The 23,440-nt window shown below is 42.4% G+C and overlaps 1 protein-coding gene across 1 annotated transcript in view; it reads right to left on the bottom strand.

Moving 5' to 3' along the window:
• Window positions 1–23,440, bottom strand: part of LOC122087247 (chaperone protein dnaJ C76, chloroplastic) — a 51,254-nt gene that overhangs the window by 19,608 nt on the left and 8,206 nt on the right. The window contains exons 2-5 of the mRNA XM_042656308.1: window positions 23,024–23,152; window positions 22,805–22,934; window positions 22,437–22,557; window positions 21,353–21,434 (exon numbers count right to left, since the gene is read on the bottom strand). Coding sequence (XP_042512242.1) covers window positions 21,353–21,434; window positions 22,437–22,557; window positions 22,805–22,934; window positions 23,024–23,152 — 462 coding nt within the window. The remainder of the gene's footprint in view (window positions 1–21,352; window positions 21,435–22,436; window positions 22,558–22,804; window positions 22,935–23,023; window positions 23,153–23,440) is intronic.

A 23,440-nucleotide genomic window follows, 5' to 3' on the forward strand; every position in this document is an offset into this window, starting at 1 on the left:
AACTTGGCCATACCAAAGGAGATATCAACCCCCTTTACCCTTGAAGTGATCCTCATCTCCTCAGTGTCACGGTTCTCACATCGCAGATTATAATAGAAGAGCCTCATGAGCCGTGGGCAGTACTTGGTGTTCGGCTTTAAGATATGGTACCACCCTAAGGCTTCGAAGCATTGACAGAGGAAAAATTGTCGGAAGTCCCTTGTCCTCACATACTTCCCCAGGATCGACATTCCTATACTCAAACTTCTCCCAACGATCTAGCTCCTCCACCGAGCGAAACAACCGATGATCATACTATTCCTCAGCGGGAATGGCTGGGTATTGTTGTGTGGCAGTACGACGAGGACGAACATGACGACCGGACATTGTTGCAACAAAAAGGATTCCTAAGTTTGGGAAGAACAAACCTAAGTTAGGAGAGAAAACCAAAAACCGCGGAGAAGATTCCAAAATCTAGGTCAAAGAAGAGGAATAACTCACCTTGGATGCCTGAATGGCGGCAATCGAGTGTAAAATCACGAGCAAAAGGTAGGGAATGGATGGGGAGACCATCCTTGGTCGTTTCCTCTCCTTCTCCAACAAGTAAAATAAGATTTTGTGAGAAGAGAATGAAGCCCGAGCCTATTTATAACGTTTTCAGGTCCATTGGAAACACCCCACTGGAAACATTGGACCAAGATCCGTGAGCGTTTCCAGCGAGAAATTTTTTCAAATCTGCTCTGTTACCTTCACCGGAACACACTGGATGAATCCGATGAAAAAGTCCCTGTTTCAGGTGAACTATTTTGGGAAGAAATTTTTTTTTTTATTTTATAATATTGCTTCCTTGTTTGGGAGATTGCCTCCCTAATATGCATGTGATCGAATTTCAATACCATGTAGACCCCACCTATGTATGCCCTAATCCTAAAATACTCCTTGTGCACGCATGCCGGACCCACTATGCATGTTAACCTTAACATGCTTGCTACCTATATATGTGTGACTAATTAAGATTCCTCAACAGGAATCATGTCGCGTAGGAATACCCAATCCCGATCTTATGTGTCACCTCCCGCTTCCCCTACGTGGAACCGGGGTAGACCGCGCAATGTGCCACGGCCCCACCTGTTCACATAGCACAAGATGTTGCAAACATAATGGGCAACATGATACGTGAGGAGGAAGAGAGGCAAACGCAATTCATGGCTAGGATTGATACCCGGATCCAAGCTGCTATTGATGCCCGAAATGCACCTCCCACACCCCTTACTCCACCAGCACCAGCCCCGGTGCCAGATGGCTCAGCCACCCTTCAGACATGCGATGGGATGCAAGGGCAAGTGCATGGACATATGCAAAGACTAGTACAGGGGCAGTTTCAAGGACAAGTACCCGAGCAACTACAAGGGCAAGCCCAAGTACACGTAAAGGGTTGGACTGACCTAACCAAAATAATGGAGAAGTTCCAAAGGTTGAGGCCCCCATACTTCTCCAATGTGAGCCATGATCAGTTGCTTCCCTCAAGATGGATTGGGGGTATAGAGAAAGTCTTTCCCAGTGCGACTTCATAAGAAGGGGTCAAGGATGAAATACTAGATAATGAGAGAGACGTAGTGCTTACTATGGCGCTTCCTTCGGAGCCCAGGAAAGGTCCGAAAGCACCTGCAGCGGAACTCCCGAGCAAGGGTAGCAGAAGTATTAGTAAATACATGAATCGAATCTGGGGACGGATTGGGGGCTACAATGTTGGCTGGCAAAGACCTTGCATGCATACAATTCTCTCAAAGTTAATAGGTTGTAATGATGAGCAGAAAATACTATGTGCCGGTTACCAATTGTAAAATAAAGCCGATGCTTGGTGGAGGGCTACTGAGCCCATTATGAGAGCAACTAACCCCACCCCCACTTGGGAAGACCTCAAGGAGACCTTTGGGAATTACTTCCCTGAGAGCTTTCAGGATAGGAGAGGGAGTGAGTTCTCCAATTTGGTGCAAGGATCCCGATCAGTGCTAGAGTACCAACAGAGGTACGAGGAGTTTACTACTTTGCTCTAGACCACATTCAAAATGATAAGTCAAAGGTCAGGAAATTTGAAAAGGGGTTAAGGCCAAGAATCAGTTCTACTATGGTTGGGTTGAAGCTATAGGCATATGCTGAGGTGGTCCAAGTGGCAAAGTCTATTGAGGACCGACACAGGGATAATTTCTTGGCTCAACAAGGAATGGGGAAGAGGATCATGGTGTCCTTTGATTCCAAGGGAACCAACAAGCAATCGAAAGACCCTTATATCAACCCAACTCCGGTCCAGTCAAGAAGGCCAGAAGCAAATCAAGCCTCCTAGTCTTCCCACTCCAGTGGTATGTCTCAATCAGTGGGTTCAAACCCTAGGTGCTTCCATTGTGACCAGCCAGGTCACCTAGCCCGGACATAACCCCACCGGAGGCCGGGTGATGCAATTTATACCCTGCCACCTAGGCCCCAATAGGCTTATGTAGCCAACCGACTGGCCTAACCATCACAAGGCCAAAGACCACAAGGATTTGCTCTGACAACAGAGGATGCAAAAGCTACACCAGGAGTGGTGACAGGTACATTATTGATATCATCTTTACCTGCACATGTGTTATTTGACTCAAGAGCATTCCATTCATTTGTGTCACCGACATTTGCGAAGAAGATGGGAATTCTACCCAAGAGTTTGACCCAGTGTTTGGCAATGAGTACACCCACAGGGAGTGTGATGGGTTTGAACTATGTTTATGAACCATGTCCGGTGACCATAAATGGACATGACTTGAATGCACACTTGATCAAGTTGGATATGACCGATTTTGATGTGATTCTAGAGATGGACTGGTTGTCCGCTTACAGAGCCAGTGTGCTATGTGCAAAGAAGGTGACAGTATTCAAACCCCATGATGAGGGAGAATTTACCTTTGTAGGGGATAAGCCAAAGAAACACAAGAAGATTATTGTGTCAGCGCTTCAGATGAAGAAACTACTAACCAAGGCTGTCAAGGCTACCTGGCATCTGTGACAGATACCGAGATAGAGGTCAGACCATTCACTGAACCGGATGTGGTAAGGGAATTTCCCGATGTATTTCGAATGATTTGACAGGATTGCCCCCGGACCGAGAGACAGAGTTTGTTATAGACCTACTCCCCGACTCGGCACCAGTGTCAAAAACTCCTTGCCGCATGGCCCCCACAGAACTGAAGGAATTACAGGTGCAACTTCAGGACCTTCTGAAAAAGGGATTCATTAGTCCTAGTGTATCCCCATAGGGAGCACCGGTATTGTTCCTCTAGAAGGACGAAAGCATGAGGTTGTGCATTGATTATCGGGAGCTTGACAAACTAACCATCAAGAACCGGCATCCTTTGCCAAGGATTGATGACCTGTTTGATCAACTACAAGGTGCTAAGGTATTCTCCAAGATTGACCTTAGATAGGGCTACCACCAACTCAGAATCAAGGATAGTGATGTTAATAAAACAGCTTTCAGATCTTGATACGGACATTACGAGTTCTTGGTGATGTCATTTGGACTGACCAATGCACCGGTTGCATTCATAGACTTGATGAACCGGGTATTTCAAGATGTCTTAGACAAGTTTGTGATTGTGTTTATTGATGACATCTTGGTTTACTCCAAGAGTGCAGAGGAACATGTTCACCTGAGGCTAGTACTGTAACGTCTGAGAGAAAAGAAACTCTACGCCAAATTCAACAAGTTTGAGTTTTGGCTTTCACAAGTGGCATTCCTAGGCCACATTGTCTCAGATAAGGGGATAGAGGTTGACCAAGCAATGTGAAGGCAGATCTAGAGTGGGACACCCCTAAGAGTGTGGTAGATATTCATAGCTTTTTGGGATTGGCCGGATACTACAGGAGGTTTATTGAGAACTTCTCACACATAAGGATGTGAAATTTGAATGGTCCGATGCTTGTGAGAAGAGCTTTAAGGAGCCAAGGCAAAGGTTGGTATCAGCTCCAGTTTTGACTATTCTGACCTGTACCGGTGGTATGGTTGTCTATAGTGATGCCCCCAAGCTGGGATTCGGTTGTGTGTTGATACAGCATGGGAAGGTCATTGCCTATGCCTCCCGCCAGTTGAAGGACTATGAGAAGAACTACCCCACCCATGACTTGAAATTGGCAGCGGTAATTTTTGCCTTGAAAATCTGGAGGAATTACTTATATGCTAAGAAGAGAGATATATAGCGACCACAAGAGCCTCAAGTATTTCTTCACCCAAAAGGAGCTCAACATGAGACAAAGGCGTTGGAATTGATAAAGGATTATGACTGTACTATCCACTACCACCCAGGGAAGGCCAATATGGTAGCTGATGCACTTAGTCGGAAATCTCAGTCACTGATTCTTGCAACCTTGACTACCAATTAGCATCTCCTATAAGAGGCCAGGAAACTGGATTTGGAGCTATTGGTGGAGGGTATCACCTTGTCACTATTGGCATTGGTGGTACAACCCAGTCTAGTGGACAGAATCACTGCACCTCAGAGTACTGATGCAGAGTTGCAGAAATTGATAGGTAACTGCAAGGAGGGAAACCAGGACTCGGAATTCTCTGTAACTGAAGTGGGGATTCTTAAGTTCAAAGGAAAGTTATGTGTGCCTAGTGATGGTGACTTGAGAGATACTGTTCTAAAGGAGGCACACAACTCTCCATACTACATTCACCCCGGTAACACTAAGATGTATAAGGACCTAAAGGGTTCCTACTAGTGGAAAGGAATGAAGAACGATGTGGCCACACACATGGCAAGGTGCCTCACATGCCAACAAGTCAAGGTTGAAAGACAAAGGCCCCATGGTCTACTACAGTCACCACCTATTCCGGAGTGGAAATGGGAAAATATTACCATAGACTTCGTAATAGGGTTACCCCGCACTAGTAAGGGTATGGATGACATTTTGGTAGTTGTGGACCGCTTGACCAAGGCAGCTCACTTCATCCCAATTAAGGTCACTTTCTCTATGGACAAGTTGGCCAAGCTATATATTGACAATATCATCCTATTGTATGGTGTACCCATTAGTTTCATCTCCAATCGAGATCTCAGATTCACTTCCAAGTTCTGGACATGTGTGCAGAAGGCTATGGGCACACAATTAAATTTTAGCACGGCATTTCACCCACAGACAGATGGGCAGTCGGAGAGGACCATCCAACCCTTGGAGGACCTACTTCGAGCATGTGCCTTAGATATGAGTTACAGTTGAGATGTGCACATCTCCTTTATTGAGTCCTCCTACAACAACAGTTACCAGGCCACCATCGATATGTCTCCGTTCGAAGCACAGTATGCTAGGAAATGTCGGACTCCTTTGTATTGGGACGAAGTTAGTGAACGACACATTCCAGGACTAGACTTGATACAGGCCACTAGTGAGAAAGTGAATATGATTACAGAAAGAATCAAGGCAGCTCAGTCCAGACAAAAAAGTTATGCAAATGTCAGGAGGAAGCATCTGGAGTTTGGGGTTGGAGACAAGGTATTCTCCGCAGCCGCACCATCTCCTTCGTCAAGGTGAAATGGATGAATCACCTAGAACAGGAAGCATCCTGGGAGCGAGAAGATGAAATAAAGAAGCAGTACCCTAGATTGTTCGACTTACCAGGTACATTCATTTTTTAGGACGAAATTCTTGTAAAGTGGGGGAAATGTTACACCTATGCCCTAAACCAGTCTAAATTGAACTGTTGTGATAGGTCTCAGACCACGAGTGGAAAGTGCCACCGAGTTTTAGCTCGCGACAGCTCATTTCCAAAGGGTGAAGGATGACCCCACTTGTCAATGCATCTCCTGCTTATCCAACTGGAGGGGATTCATATAATGCCCCAAATTTCGGAACCTTAGATTATATATCTTTTTATGTTATTTTCTAAACTTGCTTAAATATTTAAAGTTGGATTTCATTTAAAAACTTAATGTGCTAACCTAGTGGTTAGGTTGAGACATTAATCAAGTGAAGGTCCTAAGTTCAAATTAAATTAGTAGTAAGTATGGGGTTTTATTTATTTGATTTCTTTTCTTTTATTTTTAAAACATTCTTTTCTTTTAAATTGATGTGGACCCCACCCTTCTAGAGAATTGTGGGAACGTAGGAGAGAGAGAGAGGGAATAGAAAAGAACCATGGGAGTGTGGAGAGGGAGAGAACTGTGAGTGTGGGAGAAAGAGAGACGTGAGTGAGCGATAAGGAAGAGAGAAACGTGATGGGGAAAAGAGAGAGGAGAGAGACGTGAAAGAGGGAGAAAAGAGAGGAAAGAGAGACGTGAGAAAAGAGGGAGAGATGAGAGAGGAGAGATAAAGAAAAGAAGAAAGGACCGTGAGAAAGAAAGAAAGAAAGAAAGGAAAGAAGAAAGAAAAGAAGATAGGACTGTGAGAAAGAAAGAAAGAAAGCAGAATTGTGAGGAAGAAAGAAAGAGAGGGAGAGGAAGGGGAATTTAGTGCTGCTCACTCCAGGTAATGAAGGCTTCTCTTATCCTTAGTTTAACTTGTTGTTTAAGTTGTTGTTTCTGCTGGTTCTTCTTTTGGGAGCCAATGGGGGTCTTCTGTTGAGAACCCTAAATGATGGTTTCTTCATATGTGACCTAATATTTAGAGTTTTTAGGACCTTAATTGTTTTTAGGGTTTTGTTTTAGAGTTGGGGTTTTCGTGGAACCCATTAGGGTTTTCTTGGGACCCAATATGGGACCCAAACCGTGATCCAATATGAGACCCAAACCATAACCCAAATCTAATATTCTTTATTAAAGGTCGAGGATTCAATTCATAGGGACCAATAAAATTATTCTTTTTGGGACCCAAGATTTATCATAAGGTATCATTAATTTCAGATTGGGACCTCCTAGACTCTTGGGACTCAAAAGGGAGGTAACACTTTTGCAAGCGGAGGTAAGTGGATTATTGTGGGATTACACCACAGGTGTGTGGATTGATTGTATGATGTGATGTTTTGTATTCTTGTATCGTTGACATGTGCTTACTTATACCTTTTGAATGTTTTTATGTGCGAAATGAGTTTATCTGAGTGATTAATATGTGACTATTAGTGTGATGTATATTGATGTTGATTCTTACATAAAGATTTTACCTATGTTTGTGTTATAAAGAAAGTGATTTGATGAAAGGTGATCTTTGTGAAAGTGTGAAAAGAAAAAGTGTGTGAGGGCAAATAGACTGCTCCGTACTTTAGAGAGTAATTGCCACCTGAGAGGCAGTGTGTTCCGTTGAGCCACGGAAAATTATAGTCATGGGGGGTGACGACAATGTGATTGTGTGATTTGTAAGGGGGAACGTGTTTTCCCTCTCGGAGTATGGGCGGTGGCAGCCTATTTCCCTCATTGCCGGTTAAAGTGTGACAAAAAAAGGGATATTTCTAAATAAAAATGTTTTATTAGAAGTATGATTTGAAAAACTAAAATTTTTTGTTTTAACTGTTGTTTTTTATTGATGGTTTTCCTATGATGTGTTCCTACCATTTTCCCTTACTGAGCTATTGAGCGTAATCCATTATTTTAACATCATAGATATTTGAGGTGAAGATATGCTTGGAGTGAAGTTCGAGGGCGATCTAAAGCTTTCTATTTGTTCATTTTTCTTTAGTAGATGATTGTAATAGGCTACTATTTCATGTAAACTCTGACAGAGTGTTTTTATTTAAATTTTGGGATCACACCTTAGATTGCCACCAGTAGGTATAATTTTGGGATATTTTATCTTTTAAGTAGTTCTATTTGTTTGACACTTGAATTTTTATGAGTTCTCATATGCCTATTTTTTGTGAATACTTTGGATCATTTGATCATTGCCTGCGAGGGCTGTACCCTTACCTGTATCTGGGTTTGGGTCATGACAATTCAAACCTTCCGATCACAAATGGCAAGTTACCTGACACCCTACACGAATTCCGGCACGCACCAAAACTATTGGAAGGCTATGTGCACAGCCTAGGGCAACTACTCGTGTAAGATCAACTTGTGGACAGCATGCAGTCAAGACACATAGCTGTCTTGACCACTGGAAACAAACCACCGGAAGACCAGGATCCGATTGCTCCTTCTGTTGTCCAATGGGCTCCGATGTGTGGGTCCCACCACCCGGATCGGGAATGACTCCTGATGATTCTATATACTCCTCCACACCTTCTCCGTGACTTGTATTTTGTATGAGTCCAAGAAGACGGGCCCGCGTGTCCCAAACCATGATATAATCCATTTGGACAAAAGTGGACCCAACCAAATAGGCCCTAGTGATGGGCTACTATATTAGTAGAAATGAGGATTCATTTTCCTCATTTCTCACTTGTACAATCGTAGGAGAGGGAAAGAGGAGGAGAGAAAGGAAGGGAAGGAAGGAGAAGAGGAAAGGGAAGGAGTTTGGAGCTCACCTTGGTGCCAGCTGCCCGCTTAATTGCCGGATTCCTTGCCGGAGGTAAGTGCCATCTCTCCTATCACTCTCTTCATTTTGAGCTAAGGTAAAGTGAGTATGGATGTGAATCTTGACCTCCACACCTCCCCAAGCTCGAGGAGTGCATATTTCACCTCCCTGGTGTGATTACTGAGCTCAAACCAAGTCTGGTGAGCTCCGGCAACAAGATGGACCAATTGACCATCTAAGGTTTCGATCGTTCGATCGACATATCTCCCAAATGGCCCGATGGAATCGGGATTTCTTTAACTTAAAATGATGCTAGGAACACCCCCTACGAACTCTATAGAACAAATCCCAGCAATCGGACCAGTGCCGAAAAGCCCCAAATCCGTGGGCACATTTCTATGTCCACCGGAAACACCTGGGTCTAAATCCGGAGGGTTGTTTTCGGTGGGGATATAGCTCTTATGAGCTCTCTGTTTGCACCACCAGATTCACATCTAATGAATCTGGTGGATTTTCACCTATTTTCGGTAACTGAATCCAGTGACCTATTCTGTCTAGGTTAGATAGTGTCTAACTTCTTTGGGGGTAACCCCTGTGGGCCCCTTCCGATTTTCCCGACACGTGTTGACGTTCAGTTACCTTTGTGCCTAGGACAGAAATGCACACGTACCCCGAGGCCGGTAGTGAGTTGAACAACCGGCTTACACACTTGGAACCAAATTGACATAACACAACTAAGGTGAGGGATGGTTGACTTTTGTTTTCAGATTGTTTAATTATTGTAGAACTGCTCGCATGTGTAGGATTTTCATATGATTATTTAAATTGCTTAAATGATTATGATGTTCCATAACATGTTATATTATTGCATAATATATTGTGATGGAATTGATATGAAATGTATATTGTGTATCAGAATCCGGTGTGGCCGAGGAGGTTCCGGTACCGTGATTGCCGTATGATTGTTGTATTATTATATTGTGAGACGGAATCTGCTATGGCCGAGGTGGTTATGCTACCGTGATTGCCACATGTCTGCTGTATTTATACATTGATTATATGCATTAGATTAGACGTAGTCCTGGATTACACTTTGTGGTCGTTGGTATCCCGGTATCGTGTACTTCGGGACTGCCTTTGGAAATGGATACACTTCGTGGCAGATGGTAATCCTGATGTTGCATAGTCCACACTCAACTGCTTTGTATGCTAGAATAGATATATAGTCGTGGATTACACCTTGTGGCCGATGGTATCCCAGTATCGTGTACCCAAGGACTATACTTGGAAATGGACCCGCTTCGTGGCCGATGGTAATCCCGGTGTCGCATGGTCCATACTAACGGTATCATTATAAAAGGCATGCAGGATATAGTGGTTAGGTGATATTCCCCATGCTACGTCCCCTTGCCAATAGGGGTAAGGTGTTAGATAACCCAATGGTGGTATGTTTGATGAACCTTTTCAGAATGCCACACCTGCAGTATGATGTGATTGTTGTCGGAGGCGAAAACTAGTCCGCCGTGGCCAATGGTGATCCCAGTGCCGTGACTGCCAGGAGGGGGTTATCAGGGGTTTGATGGGTGACCGACAAAAACATCCCGGGACCGACAGGCTCCTTATCACGGCTAGGGCTCGTATCACTGTGTAGTCGATGTGTGAGTTCGGAGACTAGGGATACAGCCTAATGTGTCGTAATAGCATTTACCAAACTTAGTTGTATTGTTAGGTTGTGTAATAATCAAATGAATTGCATCATTCACATTATAGACTATATGTTTAATTCATGTATTCGTGTCATCATAGAATATTATGTATATGAATGCTTGAACTTGGTTGTGTATGAACCCCACCCCTCACTGAGCAAGTTGGAAGCTCACCCCACGTATACGCCCCTTTTTAGATGATGCAGGTACAGTAGTGCCGCTGGGTGGTGACTCGACCTCGGCGGGACCTAACTATGGCATGGGTGACTGGTGGATGCCAAAAGCCAAAGAGCATGATCAGGATTGTGCCTGTGACTATTGCATATACACAGCCTAGTGATTTTATATTTTTGAACTTATTATGTGTAAGTCTTGAATTATTGTAATGGAATAACTTTGTTATATTTATATGATATCACTAGATGTTCCCCATTTTAAATTATGATTCCGCTATTATGCTCTAATTCTGCTACTATTGGTTGGGTTCGTGTTGTGAGATTGTGTATGTTAAGGTACTACTATTAGAGATCCTAGTAGGTTTGTAAGACAGGTCGTGTCTTACTCACACCATCGGCATTCCTAATGTTAAGTTGGGTTTACTGGAATTGGGGTGTGACATATAAGGTCTCCTACATTTGCTGTTTTGCACCAACCAAATTTTGAGTCTATCTTTGAAGTTTGTAGTTAAATACCAGGATGTAGAAGTTCTATAAAGGTGTATATATTTGCCATTCTGCTGTGGAGACTTGGTGGTGGGTTGATGAAGTTCAAGCAGACATTAAGACAAAGAAAGCTAGTTTTAAGACATGCCAGAGGACTAAGGATGTAGAGAATCAACGAAGGTATAAATTTGCCAGATAAAGCTAAGAATATTATGGGAAAAGCAAGGGCAAAGAAATATGAAGATATTTATAAAAAATATGAGCTCAAAAGAAGGGGGAAAAGCTATCTTATAATGAGGGAAAGGAACAGTAGAGATCTCGAACATGTTAGATGTATTAAAGATGAAGAAGGTAAAATACTAATAAGGGATGAGGACATTAAGGAGAGATGGAAAGTTTATTTTTGCAACCTACCAAATGGAGACACTTAGAGTAATAGTGTCCAAAAAGACTGCATTACTCCTCAAGACACCACTTGCCATAGATACATATGAAAACTCAAGGTGTCTAAAGTAAAGAAGCATTAAGGAGGATGAAAGTAGGCAAGATACAAGGCCAAGATGAGGTCCCAATAAAAGTGTGGAAGAGCTTAAGAATATGTGTTTATCTTGGCTAACCAAGATATTTAATTAGTTTATGAGCACAAGTAAAATTCCAAATGAATAGAGGAGAAGCATTGTGGTTCTGATTTTTTTCCTAACCTCAATTTTTGTACAACTACCTAGCGTAGTTGCTGAGTTGTGTGCAAAATCCCTTGCTCATTAGGAGGTCTCAAGTTCGAACCTCTTGGTTGCCATTTTTTTACTTATAAAAAAAAAAGAAGCATTGTGGTTCTGATTTACAAAAATAAAGGTGATATTCAAAGCTGCAATAACTATAGAGGCATAAAACTAATATCAAATTATAGTAGAGGATTATTGAAACCCACTTGAGAAAAAAAAACTGCTATTACAGAGAACCAATTCGGTTTCATGCCAAGAAGATCCATAATAGAAGCTATTTTACTTACTTAGGAGACTCAGAGAAAGATTTAGAGATTGCAAAAAGATCTCCATATGGTAATTATTAATCTACAAAAAGCTTGTGACAGAGTTAATCTGGCAAGTCTTAGAGAAGAGAAGTGTTTCAAATACATATAAGGAAATATTTAAAGATATGGATGATGGTGTGGGGACTAGTGTAAGAATTGTAGGGGGTCAAGGTAGTGAATTCCCAATTACAATTGAGTTGCATCAAGGATCAGCTTTAATCACCTATTTGTTTGCTCTTATCATGGATGAATTATTTAGAGACCTTCAAGATGAAGTTCCTTGGTGTATGCTTTTTGTTAATGATATGGTTTTGGTGGATAAGATGAAAGCAGGAATTAATGAAAAGTTGGAATTACGAAGATCAACCCTGGAATCAGTAGGTTTCAAAATAAGTAGAACAAAGATATAGTACATGGTGTGTAACTTTAGTTACATGAGGAAGAATAATAAGGTGGTGAAAATTAAAGAGGGGGAAATTCCACAAAGTGATTATTTTAGGTATATGGGCTCAATCATTAACAAAGAAGGTGATATAGAGGATGATATTTCACAAAGAATTAAATTAGGATGGATGAAGTGGAGAGGTGCATTTGGAGTGTTGTGTGATCAACGTATTCCTTTACAATTTAAAGGAAAATTTATAGGACATTCATAGGACCGGCTATGATGTTAGGCAGTTAAAAAGCATCATGTAAAACTCAGTGTAGTAGACATGACAATGTTGAGATGGAAGAGTCATAAAATTAGGAAGGATAAAGTAAGAAATGATTATATTAGAATTGGTTTGGGAGTAGCTCCAATACATGCTAAGTTACTAAAAAGTCATTTGAGGTGGCACGGTCATGTTCAATAGAGGCCTTTGAATGCTCCAGTATAGAGGAGTGATTTGATTCAAATTCAAAGATCTAAAGGATCTAAGGGCAGACCTAAGGTCATTTTGGGAGTAGTGGTGAGGGCAGATAATGTAGAAGTAGATTACACAAGGCAACTACCCCCAATGTATTGCAGCCCAAACAAATCAATTAGGACTTTCTAATTAGCCTTGACAGAAACCAGCAATAAAAGTAGGAACTAATAATAAGAGTAAGGAACAAAGCAGTAGCAATAACCAACAAAAGACCCAAACCCTAGGAGAGAGAATGACCTGTGGCTAGGGCTATGGAGGGATACCTGCGGTTGGTAATGTGGGGCTCAGATGGGGCCCAAACTAGGGTTGATTGTAGGCCCTAGAGTGAGGAGAAAAACCTCCAAAGATCTGACTTCTGACGGCTGGTGAGGGAGAACTGTACTTAATTTCAGACCTTTAGAGAGAGAAATTGGGGAATCTTCAAGAACCGAAGCAGAGTACCTCAACAAGCCTCCAAGTGTGGATCGAGTGGTCCACTTGGAAGGTAGAACAAACCCCTAATAGGGCTGGCTGATCAGATCTCAGAATTGGGAGTTATCGGAGATCGATTGACTTCAAGAACTTGAACTTCTTGCTGGTCGATTCTGGCCTTTAAGAACCTTAACAGATCTGAACACTCTTCAATTGATTACCACAGAAAACAAAGACTAGTAACAGAAAATTAAATAAAGAAAGAAAGAAATAAACAAGAGAGTCGTGGGTGGGATTGGCTATCTTGGCCCGGGCCTTTAACCACAGCTATCTCGACTGTTTAGAAGCAATTGACTGCAATTATCTTTGTTTTTTCAATTCTGAATTTCTGTCTACAGTAGCTCCTATTTACATAGAGGGCTGAAGTTACAATAGTAGCAGTCATACTCAAACTAGGAGTTGTACTCCTATTAGGAATTAACAACAGAAACCTAGACAAACTAGGTAATTAACTAGCTACTAACTAATAGCCCTTAAGGCTGGCCAATGGGCCTTATTAACATAACTCAATGGCCCTTATTAACCAAGGACTAACTAAACCACTTAAGTGGTTTGATGGCTATTTGGGCTGGGTTTCCTCCTGTGATAGCTCAGCCCATAATGACGTTGAATAGAACTTATTGGAGGGCAAAGATCCATGTAGCCGATCCCATTTAATTGGGATAAAGCTGAGTTGTTGGTGTTGCAGTTGTAGTCAAATACCAAAGTAACCATAGGACAACCTAACACTATGTCTAGACAAATGAAAAATGTGAGATGGAGCAAGAGAATTAACCAAAGACTCAATACTAAGGGCCCGTTTGATAACGTTTCAAGAAACGCGTTTCTGCCGTTTCTGTTTCCAGAAACAGCAGAAACGGAGCAAAAAGCATTTGATAAAACTGTTTCGTTTCACTTATTTTTAGAAATAGAAATATAAATTTTTACTTATTTATGGTTCAAGAAACGACCCAGGCGAAACAAGTTCGCCGTTTCTGGAAACGACTTGTGGCAATTCTTTCACTGGTTACCATCGACTTCTAAAAACATGGCTTATCAAACACCTTCAATTCCGTTTCTATTTCTAGAAACGGAAATTTATGTTTCTGCCGTTTCTTGAAACAGAAACGGCAGAAACGTTATCAAACGGGCCCTAAGCCTTGTCGAGCAGCTCTAGTTCACCTATACTTTGTGACTTACTGACCAATCAAGGCATAATTGCATAGAGTGAGAAAACAAAACAGGATGGAACCAATGGAGTGCCAAAATTGGGGAAGCTCCAAAGTTTGGGGTATTGTAAATTTGTAATAGCTGAAGCATAAATATTCTATATATATATATATATATAGATATTATAATAGCACTCAGAACATTGCAATCATCATTATATAAAAAAAAAAAGAAGAAAGAATTTACAAGACCCTAAAGAGGGGGGAGAAGAGAACAAAGTGATCTCAAAAAGAATCCAAGGACCTGGGCACATAGCTGGAAAGCTCCCAGGAGGTTACAATGTGATCATTTCTAGGGGAGAGGGGACAAAAGGAGGAAACTTTTGAGATCTTGACTTTAACATAAAAAAAGATGGAGCTCCAAATCTTTTCAAGAGGCCGAGAGTTGGAAGTCCATTTTCTATGATTTCTTTCCATCCATAATTGGTTGACCGATGCACAAAAAGCCAGCTTGCCCACTAAGTCACATATGGTCTTCCCATGAAATGTCATATCCATCCATATCCATTCCCTATGGAAAGGGAGAATTCGTCTTGAGGAAGGCCAGCATTTAGAGAGGAGAGAGGACTAAGCTCCAAATGGAGCAAGAGACAGGGCAAGCAAAGAAAAGATGCTCAGTGTCTTCCGGCTCCGAACCACAGAGATAACAAAGCGGGGAGATAGGGATCCTTCGATGAATAAGGAAGGACTGGGTTGGCAGGCACTCTGTAAAGACTCTCCAGGCCGTGAAGCTTTGCCTATGGATGTGGTGGCTGAACCAATTAATCTGTGCCAAGGAGTAGGGGAGCTTCGAGATCAGACACAGTCCCAAGCAGCCTTTCATTTGAAAGTCCCAAAGGAGTGAAACCAAAGAAGAGTATCACCCCTTAGAGTGCCAGAAGAGGGGAGCCCAAGCAAAGAATTCCAGATTTCTTCCATCTGCTAAGAGGAGCTAGGAGGGGGGGACCAAGTTCCATAAGAGATTATGTCAGCAACCTTAGCAAGCCTTGTAAGGCCAGCATTATAAATGCTCCTAGCACTAAGAACATGAGATAAGATCCCCATAGGGTGCCAAGGGTCAAGCCAGAGATAAGTGGAGGAAATGTCACATATCCGAGAGGAAATGGTAGTAGAGGCCAAGGATCTGAGAGAGTTCATTTTTTGCCAAACCCAAGAAACGTCTGATGGAGAGCGAACAGACCAAAAGGAATCATTCTTGAGCATATTCGAGTAAATCCATTCCACCCAATTACTTTTCTTCTTAGAGACCACTTTCCAGATCAATTTGAGAATTCCCGCACAGTTAACATCTTTGATGCGTCTCAATCCCAATTCCCTTTCATTTTTAGGAAGACAGACTGCTGCCTAGCTTAAAGGAAGGAGAAATCTAGACGAATCACATCCTTTCCAGAGCAAGGCAGCAAATATAGACTCCAATTTTGAAGAAATGGATATGGGCAACCCATAGATACCAGACCAGTGATGTACGAGGCTTGGAGGACAGATCTAATAAGCTCAAGGTGCCCAACAAATGAAAGAAGCTTGCCTTTCCAAAGTTGAAGCCGTTTCCTGATGAGGTCCAACATGAGGGAGCAATGATGAGCCATGAGCCTTGCTGGAATTAGAGGCAGCCCCAAATATCTGACTGGAAGAGACCACAAATCAAAACCAGTTTTTTCCAGAAAGGAGGCTTTTGCTGCTTTTGGAATCCCATAGAGGAAGATGAGAGATTTCCTTGGATTAATGCGAAGACCTGATATCTTTGCAAAGAGATCCAGACAAAGCATAATAGAATCAATGGATGAGACATCAGCTTTTGAAAAAATCATCAAGTCATCAGCAAAAGCAAGGTGGGCAAGTCTCAAAGCTTTACACTTATGGAAGGGGACAATCAGATTTTGATCTAAGGCAACTTGCAAACTTCTAGAGAGAACTTTCATAGCAAAGCAAAATAAGTAAGGCGAGAGGGGGCATACCTGTCTAATTTCTACTGAAGGAGAGAAGTACCCAGCCATGCTACCATTGATCAAAACTAAGAACTTTGGGGAGGCAATGCAATAAAAGATCCAGTTTGAGAAGGTGGGGGGAGGGGGGGAATCCCATCTTGTTGAGGACAAAAATGATAAAGTCCCATCAAGGAGTCGAAGGCCTTATGGATGTCAATCTTCATGAAAGCAGCTGGAGGGTGGCCCTTTCTTTCAAACCCTCTAACAATCTCATAACAAAGTAAAATGTTATCTCCTATGCTTCTTCCCGGGATGAAAGCTGATTGGTTGATGCTGACAAGGAGATCAATCACTTTCTTAAGTCTGTTGGCTAGGATCTTAGCAATAAACTTATAGATGAGATTGCAGAGGGAAATTGGCCTGAAGTCATTCATGGTGACTGCCCCCTCATGCTTAGGGATGAGGCAAAGGAAGGTATGGCTGATGGCCTTGATTTGGTTAGGGCTATATAAGAAGCTTTTGACTGCTTTAATCAAATCCTCTTTGATGATATCCTAGGCTGATTTGAAAAATCCCATACTAAAGCCATCACGGCCCGGGGCTTTGTTTGCTTTGTGGGAATGGATAGCTAAAGTGATCTCTTCATCTGAGGGGATAGACCAAAGCATTTGGGCCATGTTGGGGGGGACAAATTTGTTGAGGATGTCATCTTGGATGGAGGGAGCCGGAGGAAGAGGAGGATTGAACAAATGCTTGAAGTGATTCACAACTAATTCTTTTATCTCTTCCACTGAGGTGACCAGGGAGCCGTCAAGAGAGTTGAGCTTAGAGATGGAGTTGTAGTTGTTTCTGGCCTTCAAGGATCTGTGGAAATATGATGAGTTGGAGTCCCCAAGCTCCAACCAAGTAATTCTTGACTTTTGTCTTAGCAAGCTCTCCTCTTGGGATAGAAGGTTTAGGAGCTTTGCAGATTCTAACTTTTCTTCCACAATCAGAGAGGAGTTCATGTGGTCAACCTGGAGTTGGACCTGAATGATAGAGAGCCTGTTCCTGCAATCGGCAATAAGAGAGGAAATGTTCCCAAAGGTGTTAGTATTCCAAAGCTTAAGTTCAGCTTTGACATTTCTTAACTTTCTGGCCAAAGCAATAAGGGGGGTGGAGTGGGCTTGGACAGGCTTAAGCCAAGCAGACTGGACAACTGATAGGAAGTCAGGGTGGGATGTCCACATGTCAAAAAATTTGAAGGGCTTGGGGCCAATGAGGTGTAAGGCTGGATTAGGATGGAAATGGGGCTGTGGTCAAAAGAGGAAGGAATCTCAAAGGTGGCATGGGAGGAGGGGAAAGAGGTGAGCCAGGCTTCGTTGATGAGCATCCTATCCAGCTTACAAGCAATTCTGGAGGAACCAGCTCTTTTATTGTTCCAGGTAAACTTCAAACCAGACCAGCGAAGGTCATCAACACCAATGTCCCCAATACGGGTGTTGAAAGCATCAATATTAGAAGGATTCAAATGGCCACCTCCTTGCTTTTCATGGGAAAAACATACCATATTAAAGTCACCACAAATGCCCCAGGGATGGGGGGCCAACCTGGGAAGCTAAATTGCAAAGATTGTTCCATAGAAGGTCTCTGTCCAGAAGGCGGTTGGAGGCATAAATGGCAGAGAATAAGAGGTAAAAGCTATTAGAGGAGTAGGATAAGGAGAAGTGAAGAAGTTGAGATGTTGCAGAGATAAGGGAAATTAAGACTTTTGCAGGGTCCCAAAGGATGCAAATATGGCCATTTGGATGGTGGGAATGATTAGTGATATGGGACCAACTAGGGGCGATGGACGAAACAATATGAGGGATGGAGGCTCTTTTAAATGTGTTTCCAGCAAGCAGCAAAAGATAGGCTTAGTATCTTTGATGAGAAGACGGACTGCAGCTTGTTTCGCAGGGAAGTTAAGACCCCCAATATTTCACACCAGACCTTGGGACATCAAAAATTCAGAGAGGGTGCGACTCAAACTCCAAAGAGGAGGAGCTGGCAGGGACTGTGGGGGGCGGGAGCTTTTTCATCTGTGATAGGCCCTGGCAGGGGAGGAAGAAGCTGTCGAAATGGCCATGGGGGGAGGCTGCTTGGCCTTCTTAGAGCTCTTGGAAGGAACAGAGGATTTCTTTCGACTGGAAATAGCGGGCGGAGAAGATGGGTTGCAAATGGGTTGATGGGTCGGAGCTAAAGAGGCGGGCATGGATTGAGAAGAAAGGTTCTTAGTGGTGGTGATGTTGGGTCTCCAAATGGGATCGGGAAAAGAGGAGTGGGATGATACTAAAAGGGTGTCAGGGCTGATGGGCCCAGGAGTGGGTTCTGAGCTGGGCTCTGGAGAGTCAGAGGAGGCTGGGTTCAAATGGGGGAGGTGATGTGGGCCTGGGCCATCAGCCAAAGAAGGGCCGGTAGCAGGTTGGCCCAAGAGGGTTTTATAGACAGGTCGATAAGAAGAATCGAACACGCGTCCCATCCCTAAGGAGCACCTGGCGGCAGTGGTCTCGACAAAAGGAGGGTTTTTTTCATTCGAAGTATCTTCAACCGAGGATTGGACTATGGTAGCAGGAGGAACAAGAGGCAAAGGCTCTTCCCCAGAATCATTAGATTCCTCAGAGGATGAATAGAGTCATCAGCGGACAAATCCGAAAAGGAATCATCTTCGTCAAAGGAGGTAGCAGCAGAGGAGCTATCAGCAGTAGAGGGAACCGCTGGGAACTTGATCGAGGGGCCAGATTCAGTTGCAGTTGCAGTTGTCGAGGAGATAGGGACCTCACCTTCTTCCATCTCGCCCTCAAGAATTGTGAAGGGGTTTAGACCAACGAGTAAGAGGACGACAATGATCGCTAGGTGCTGGGGAGTATCAGGTTTGGAGGATTGAGGCCGGTTTCGACGCTTGGAACGTCTTCTGCCTCTCGCCGGAGGGGACTAAAAGAGATGGCAATCAGCTTTAGACAAGACTGATCTATCACGAAGGGAGGAAAGTCCGTGAGGATGACCCAGGATTTCTTCATCAGGAGCCGAGCTCAAAGGCTTAGGGCGGCAGACCGAGGAATCATGTCCAAAGACACCACAGCAGAGGCATTGGGGACGCCTCTAGTCGTAACTAATGGGTTGCTGGAAGAGAAGATCGTCTCCGTCTTGAACATCAATAGAGGAAGGCAAAGATACAGCGGCTAGGACCTCCACGTAGATCCCGGCGAACGCAAGTTTGTCCTTGCGATTGGTTCTGGCATCGGAGCATATGGGAGTTCCAAGGATAGGACCAATTCGGCTCAGGCCTTCGAAGCACCAGATTTGGAGTGGAAGACCAGGCAAAGTGATCCAAAGAGGAATGGTTGAATAGTCTACTCAATTGAGCAAAAGTCTTCGATTCCAGGACCGGAGGAAGATTGGTTTTCTCCCAACTAACTAAGGGCCCCCTTCCAGGCATGAGTACGGTCGTGCTCATCAGAGAATTTGAAGAGGAAGAACCCATGGTCCAACAAAAACGTCTCCACATTACCAGCGGGCCTCTATTATTTCATCAAGGACAACTTCACCAGGTGGAATGGGGGTCTCTTCCCCAGGAAATGCCCAATAAGAGACAATGACCAGTGGGCAGCTTCAGAGTCGAGGGTACCGGAGGGGCAACTAGTAATCAACGAATCTCCCACAGAGGAAGGGCGGATGAACTGGAGCGGCATTCCGTCAGCAGAAAGGGTAACAAAGTGTTTAAAGGGGGAGTTCCAGGCATTCTCAGGCTAGGGGGAGGAGGACGAGGGAAGGAAGTTAGGCGGCAAGGGAGGCAGAGGGGGAGGAGCAGGGAGGAGCCCCCCCCCCCCAGCGAGGGGAGAAGCCATGGGGGCTAGCTTAGGCGGAGCACAGGGAGGCGGAGAGTCAAGAGTCGATTCAGGTGGTTCAAAACAAAAAGAAAATAATTTTTGGAGGGCAATACTTTTTATGAGTATGAATAAGCCGAGCATGCATATACACTTGTAGTCATGTCAAAGAGAGCATGAGAGAAGGAAGGTGAATGTAGAAGAAAGGTTTCTCTTTGTCTTACACATTTAAAGATAAACCACATTTTCTGTGCTGGATCATTTCCGCTTTCATCAGTTTTTGGCACAAGCTTTATGCATATTTCCTCCTTTTTGTGGGGTTGGTGAGCACAAACCTGGTTTCTAAACCCTTCCCTCAAGGAAAAGAAAATTTCCTTTTCGCCCTTTTTTTATCTCTCTTTATGTACTGCTCCAACAAATTTTAGAATTTGCACTTTTTTACCCAGATGAACACAATCTTTATAAAGGTAACAAGGACTTCTCATTTTTTCAAAACTATACCATCTTGGAAACCTGTTGTTAATGTCATATCCCACAATCATCTCTTACAGTTAGATGTTTAAAGACAACATAATTTTTTCAGCAGGTGCTACTTTGAACACCCTTTGCCCTCATCCATTTTACCATGTTACTTGTTTCATTATGGATTGAACTTGAAAACACAAGTAAGCAACTCTTTTTTTTTTCCTGAAGGAAAGCAAAGAATAGATTAACTAAGAAAAGGATGTACAACATTAACGTCCAGGCATACGTTAATCTATACACTGCCATCAGCAGAGGGATCAAAATCAACTAAAAGAAATTAATCTATACAAGCAAGTTCTACTTTCTATTTCTACAAATGTATTTCTATGAATGGAACTCAAACAATCCGCTTTAGCTACACAAAATTACCTAAGGACTTCTAATATCTGATCAACTAAGTTGACGAAATTAAATCAACAGAATTTTAATCATTAACCCTTAACTGATTCATTCTTGGGACTAGAGAACCAATACAGACGATCTCAAATGCTAAACCCTAATAAAGTGCAAAATGAATGGTTATATAACCTTATCCTGGAAGTTTGTTAGCATGGCAAGTAATAAAACCATCACACTGTCAGATAAGCAGATCATCATCAACATTATCATGAAGGAAAAGTAATAATTAATCGAAATATTGAAAGAAAAGAATCTGCAAACCAAGTTAGTGCATCTTACATTTACTCTTTCTACCCTTCGCATTTCATCTTCGAGTAGAGATAGCTGTGCAGCAGAAGTCCAATGAATACAATCAACTGGGCTGAGATAGATCAGAAAATAAGTTATCCAACTGCCTACAAGCTCTTATTGTCCAGTTCAGAAATTTTTGACTAATTAGTACACATAAAAATTGGAGAAAATATATCACCTCTACTGCTTGATGAGAACTTTCGAGAGTTTTCACATAACAAAGAGAACCATTACGATATTTGAGATTTCTAACAATGATGACTACAAGTGTGTTACAGCACAGATGTTCCTATAGAATGATTCAACATTTACACAATTACTTCATGCTACAATCAACTGAAGCTGAGATATGTATAAGGACTTTATAAAAGCTTCTCATGACCTGACTTACCTCTTCAGGCACTTGTGGCTCTGAATTCCCATACTCATGACCTGATACTAGAAACACTTAAAACAACCTAACAAATAAATGTCAAGATCAGAATTTCCTTTTCTAAGCATCTTCAGTCAAGACACTACTTTAATGATTATTATCTTCTTCGTCATTAATTCTCTTGGGGCTTTTCTTTGAATTTCTGCATAAATATAAGCAAATAGGAATAGCATCAAAAGGTACCCAAGGAACATCTTTTTCCAAAATTTTCCCATATTGGACACCCATGTGAACACCATCACTAACACTTTTATTATCTCTAAAAACATCCACACTTTTCAAATCAGGCGCCAAAAATGTCATGTTGGATACCTGTATCCATGTTAGAACACCTACACCACATTCATGCCCCCCCCCCCCTGTCACCAAACCTAGAGATCAATTTCCACTTATGAGAAAGAGCAGGCATGCATCTATTATGACACCACTCTATCACGCAATGAAACACCAGAATATAAAACAATTTATAGACTAACATTGAAGCTAATTTTCACAATTGAGATGCACCAGAAGGGTCAATGGAACTCCATATGAGCATAAAACTGAAGCTTTCTGAAATTTTTACACATAATGTTGAAGGAAAACTTGGGTCAAGTATCTACAGCATGCAATAGCCATGTCCATAAAGCAGGCACTTACCAACTGTCAATAGCCTGTTGAACTAATTCAGAATTTCTAGATTGGCAATAGACTCTAGCTCTTCCAAAGTCTTCCTCAATTTGGAATACATCAGGAGACACATTGGCACAGTTTTTGCAACCTGTGATGGCAAATGAAATAATAACCATTAGTCAAAGTTAAGATACTCTTTTGGTTGAACTTGATTAAAAGTGTTCTTCAATTTTACATGTATTATCTCTTCAAGCTGCATTTAGCTTCCATGTAATATAATGTAGCATAACAAGGAACAATAAGCCTCAGATAAGATAGAGAGACAAGAAAGGTCCAAAAACCCCATCTCTCATGAAAATGACATGCAATAACTGAGGCATAAGAACAGATCATACCTATGCAACTAAACTCATCAACAAACGCATGGTCCTTTGGAGCTTCCTCATCAAAGAAAGGGTTGCTTGCAGTCAATGCATACCCATGAATTTCATCATACACCATACGCTGCACAGGGTCGCTGAGCACCTGCACCATTATGAGCTTCATAAAATAGAAGTAAAAGTTCAAAGCTAAAATTTACAGCGCTGTTAGACTTTTTCAGGTTCGAAACCCACCGCATAAACCTCATTGATGAACATGCAAAAGTTTGTTGTCTCAGGATCATTGCCACTCAAGTCAGGATGGCAAGCTTTCATGCAATTATAGTAAGCCTTCTTAATCTGCTCTGCTGTTGCGTCAGGAAGCTGATAACATAGGCCATGTAGTGATTAGAACCAAAAATACCCCCAATAGAAAGAGGGGAAAAAAAAATTCACACAAGATCAGGAAAGAGTACCAATCAATCAGAACCTACAGTTATGAAATTTCTCTTAGTGAAGAATAATCATTTTTCTGCCACCCAGATACTACTTAACATGGCAATCAATCATACAGATTGCTAGGATGAAACATTTAATGAAGCATCCCAGTGATCATGACTGTTGAAGAATCTTGTTCATCCAAGGGAAAGAAATAACAGGGGAACTACGAGA

This window comes from Macadamia integrifolia, chromosome 8 (genome assembly GCF_013358625.1).
Source record: "Macadamia integrifolia cultivar HAES 741 chromosome 8, SCU_Mint_v3, whole genome shotgun sequence".
Lineage (NCBI taxonomy): Eukaryota > Viridiplantae > Streptophyta > Magnoliopsida > Proteales > Proteaceae > Macadamia > Macadamia integrifolia.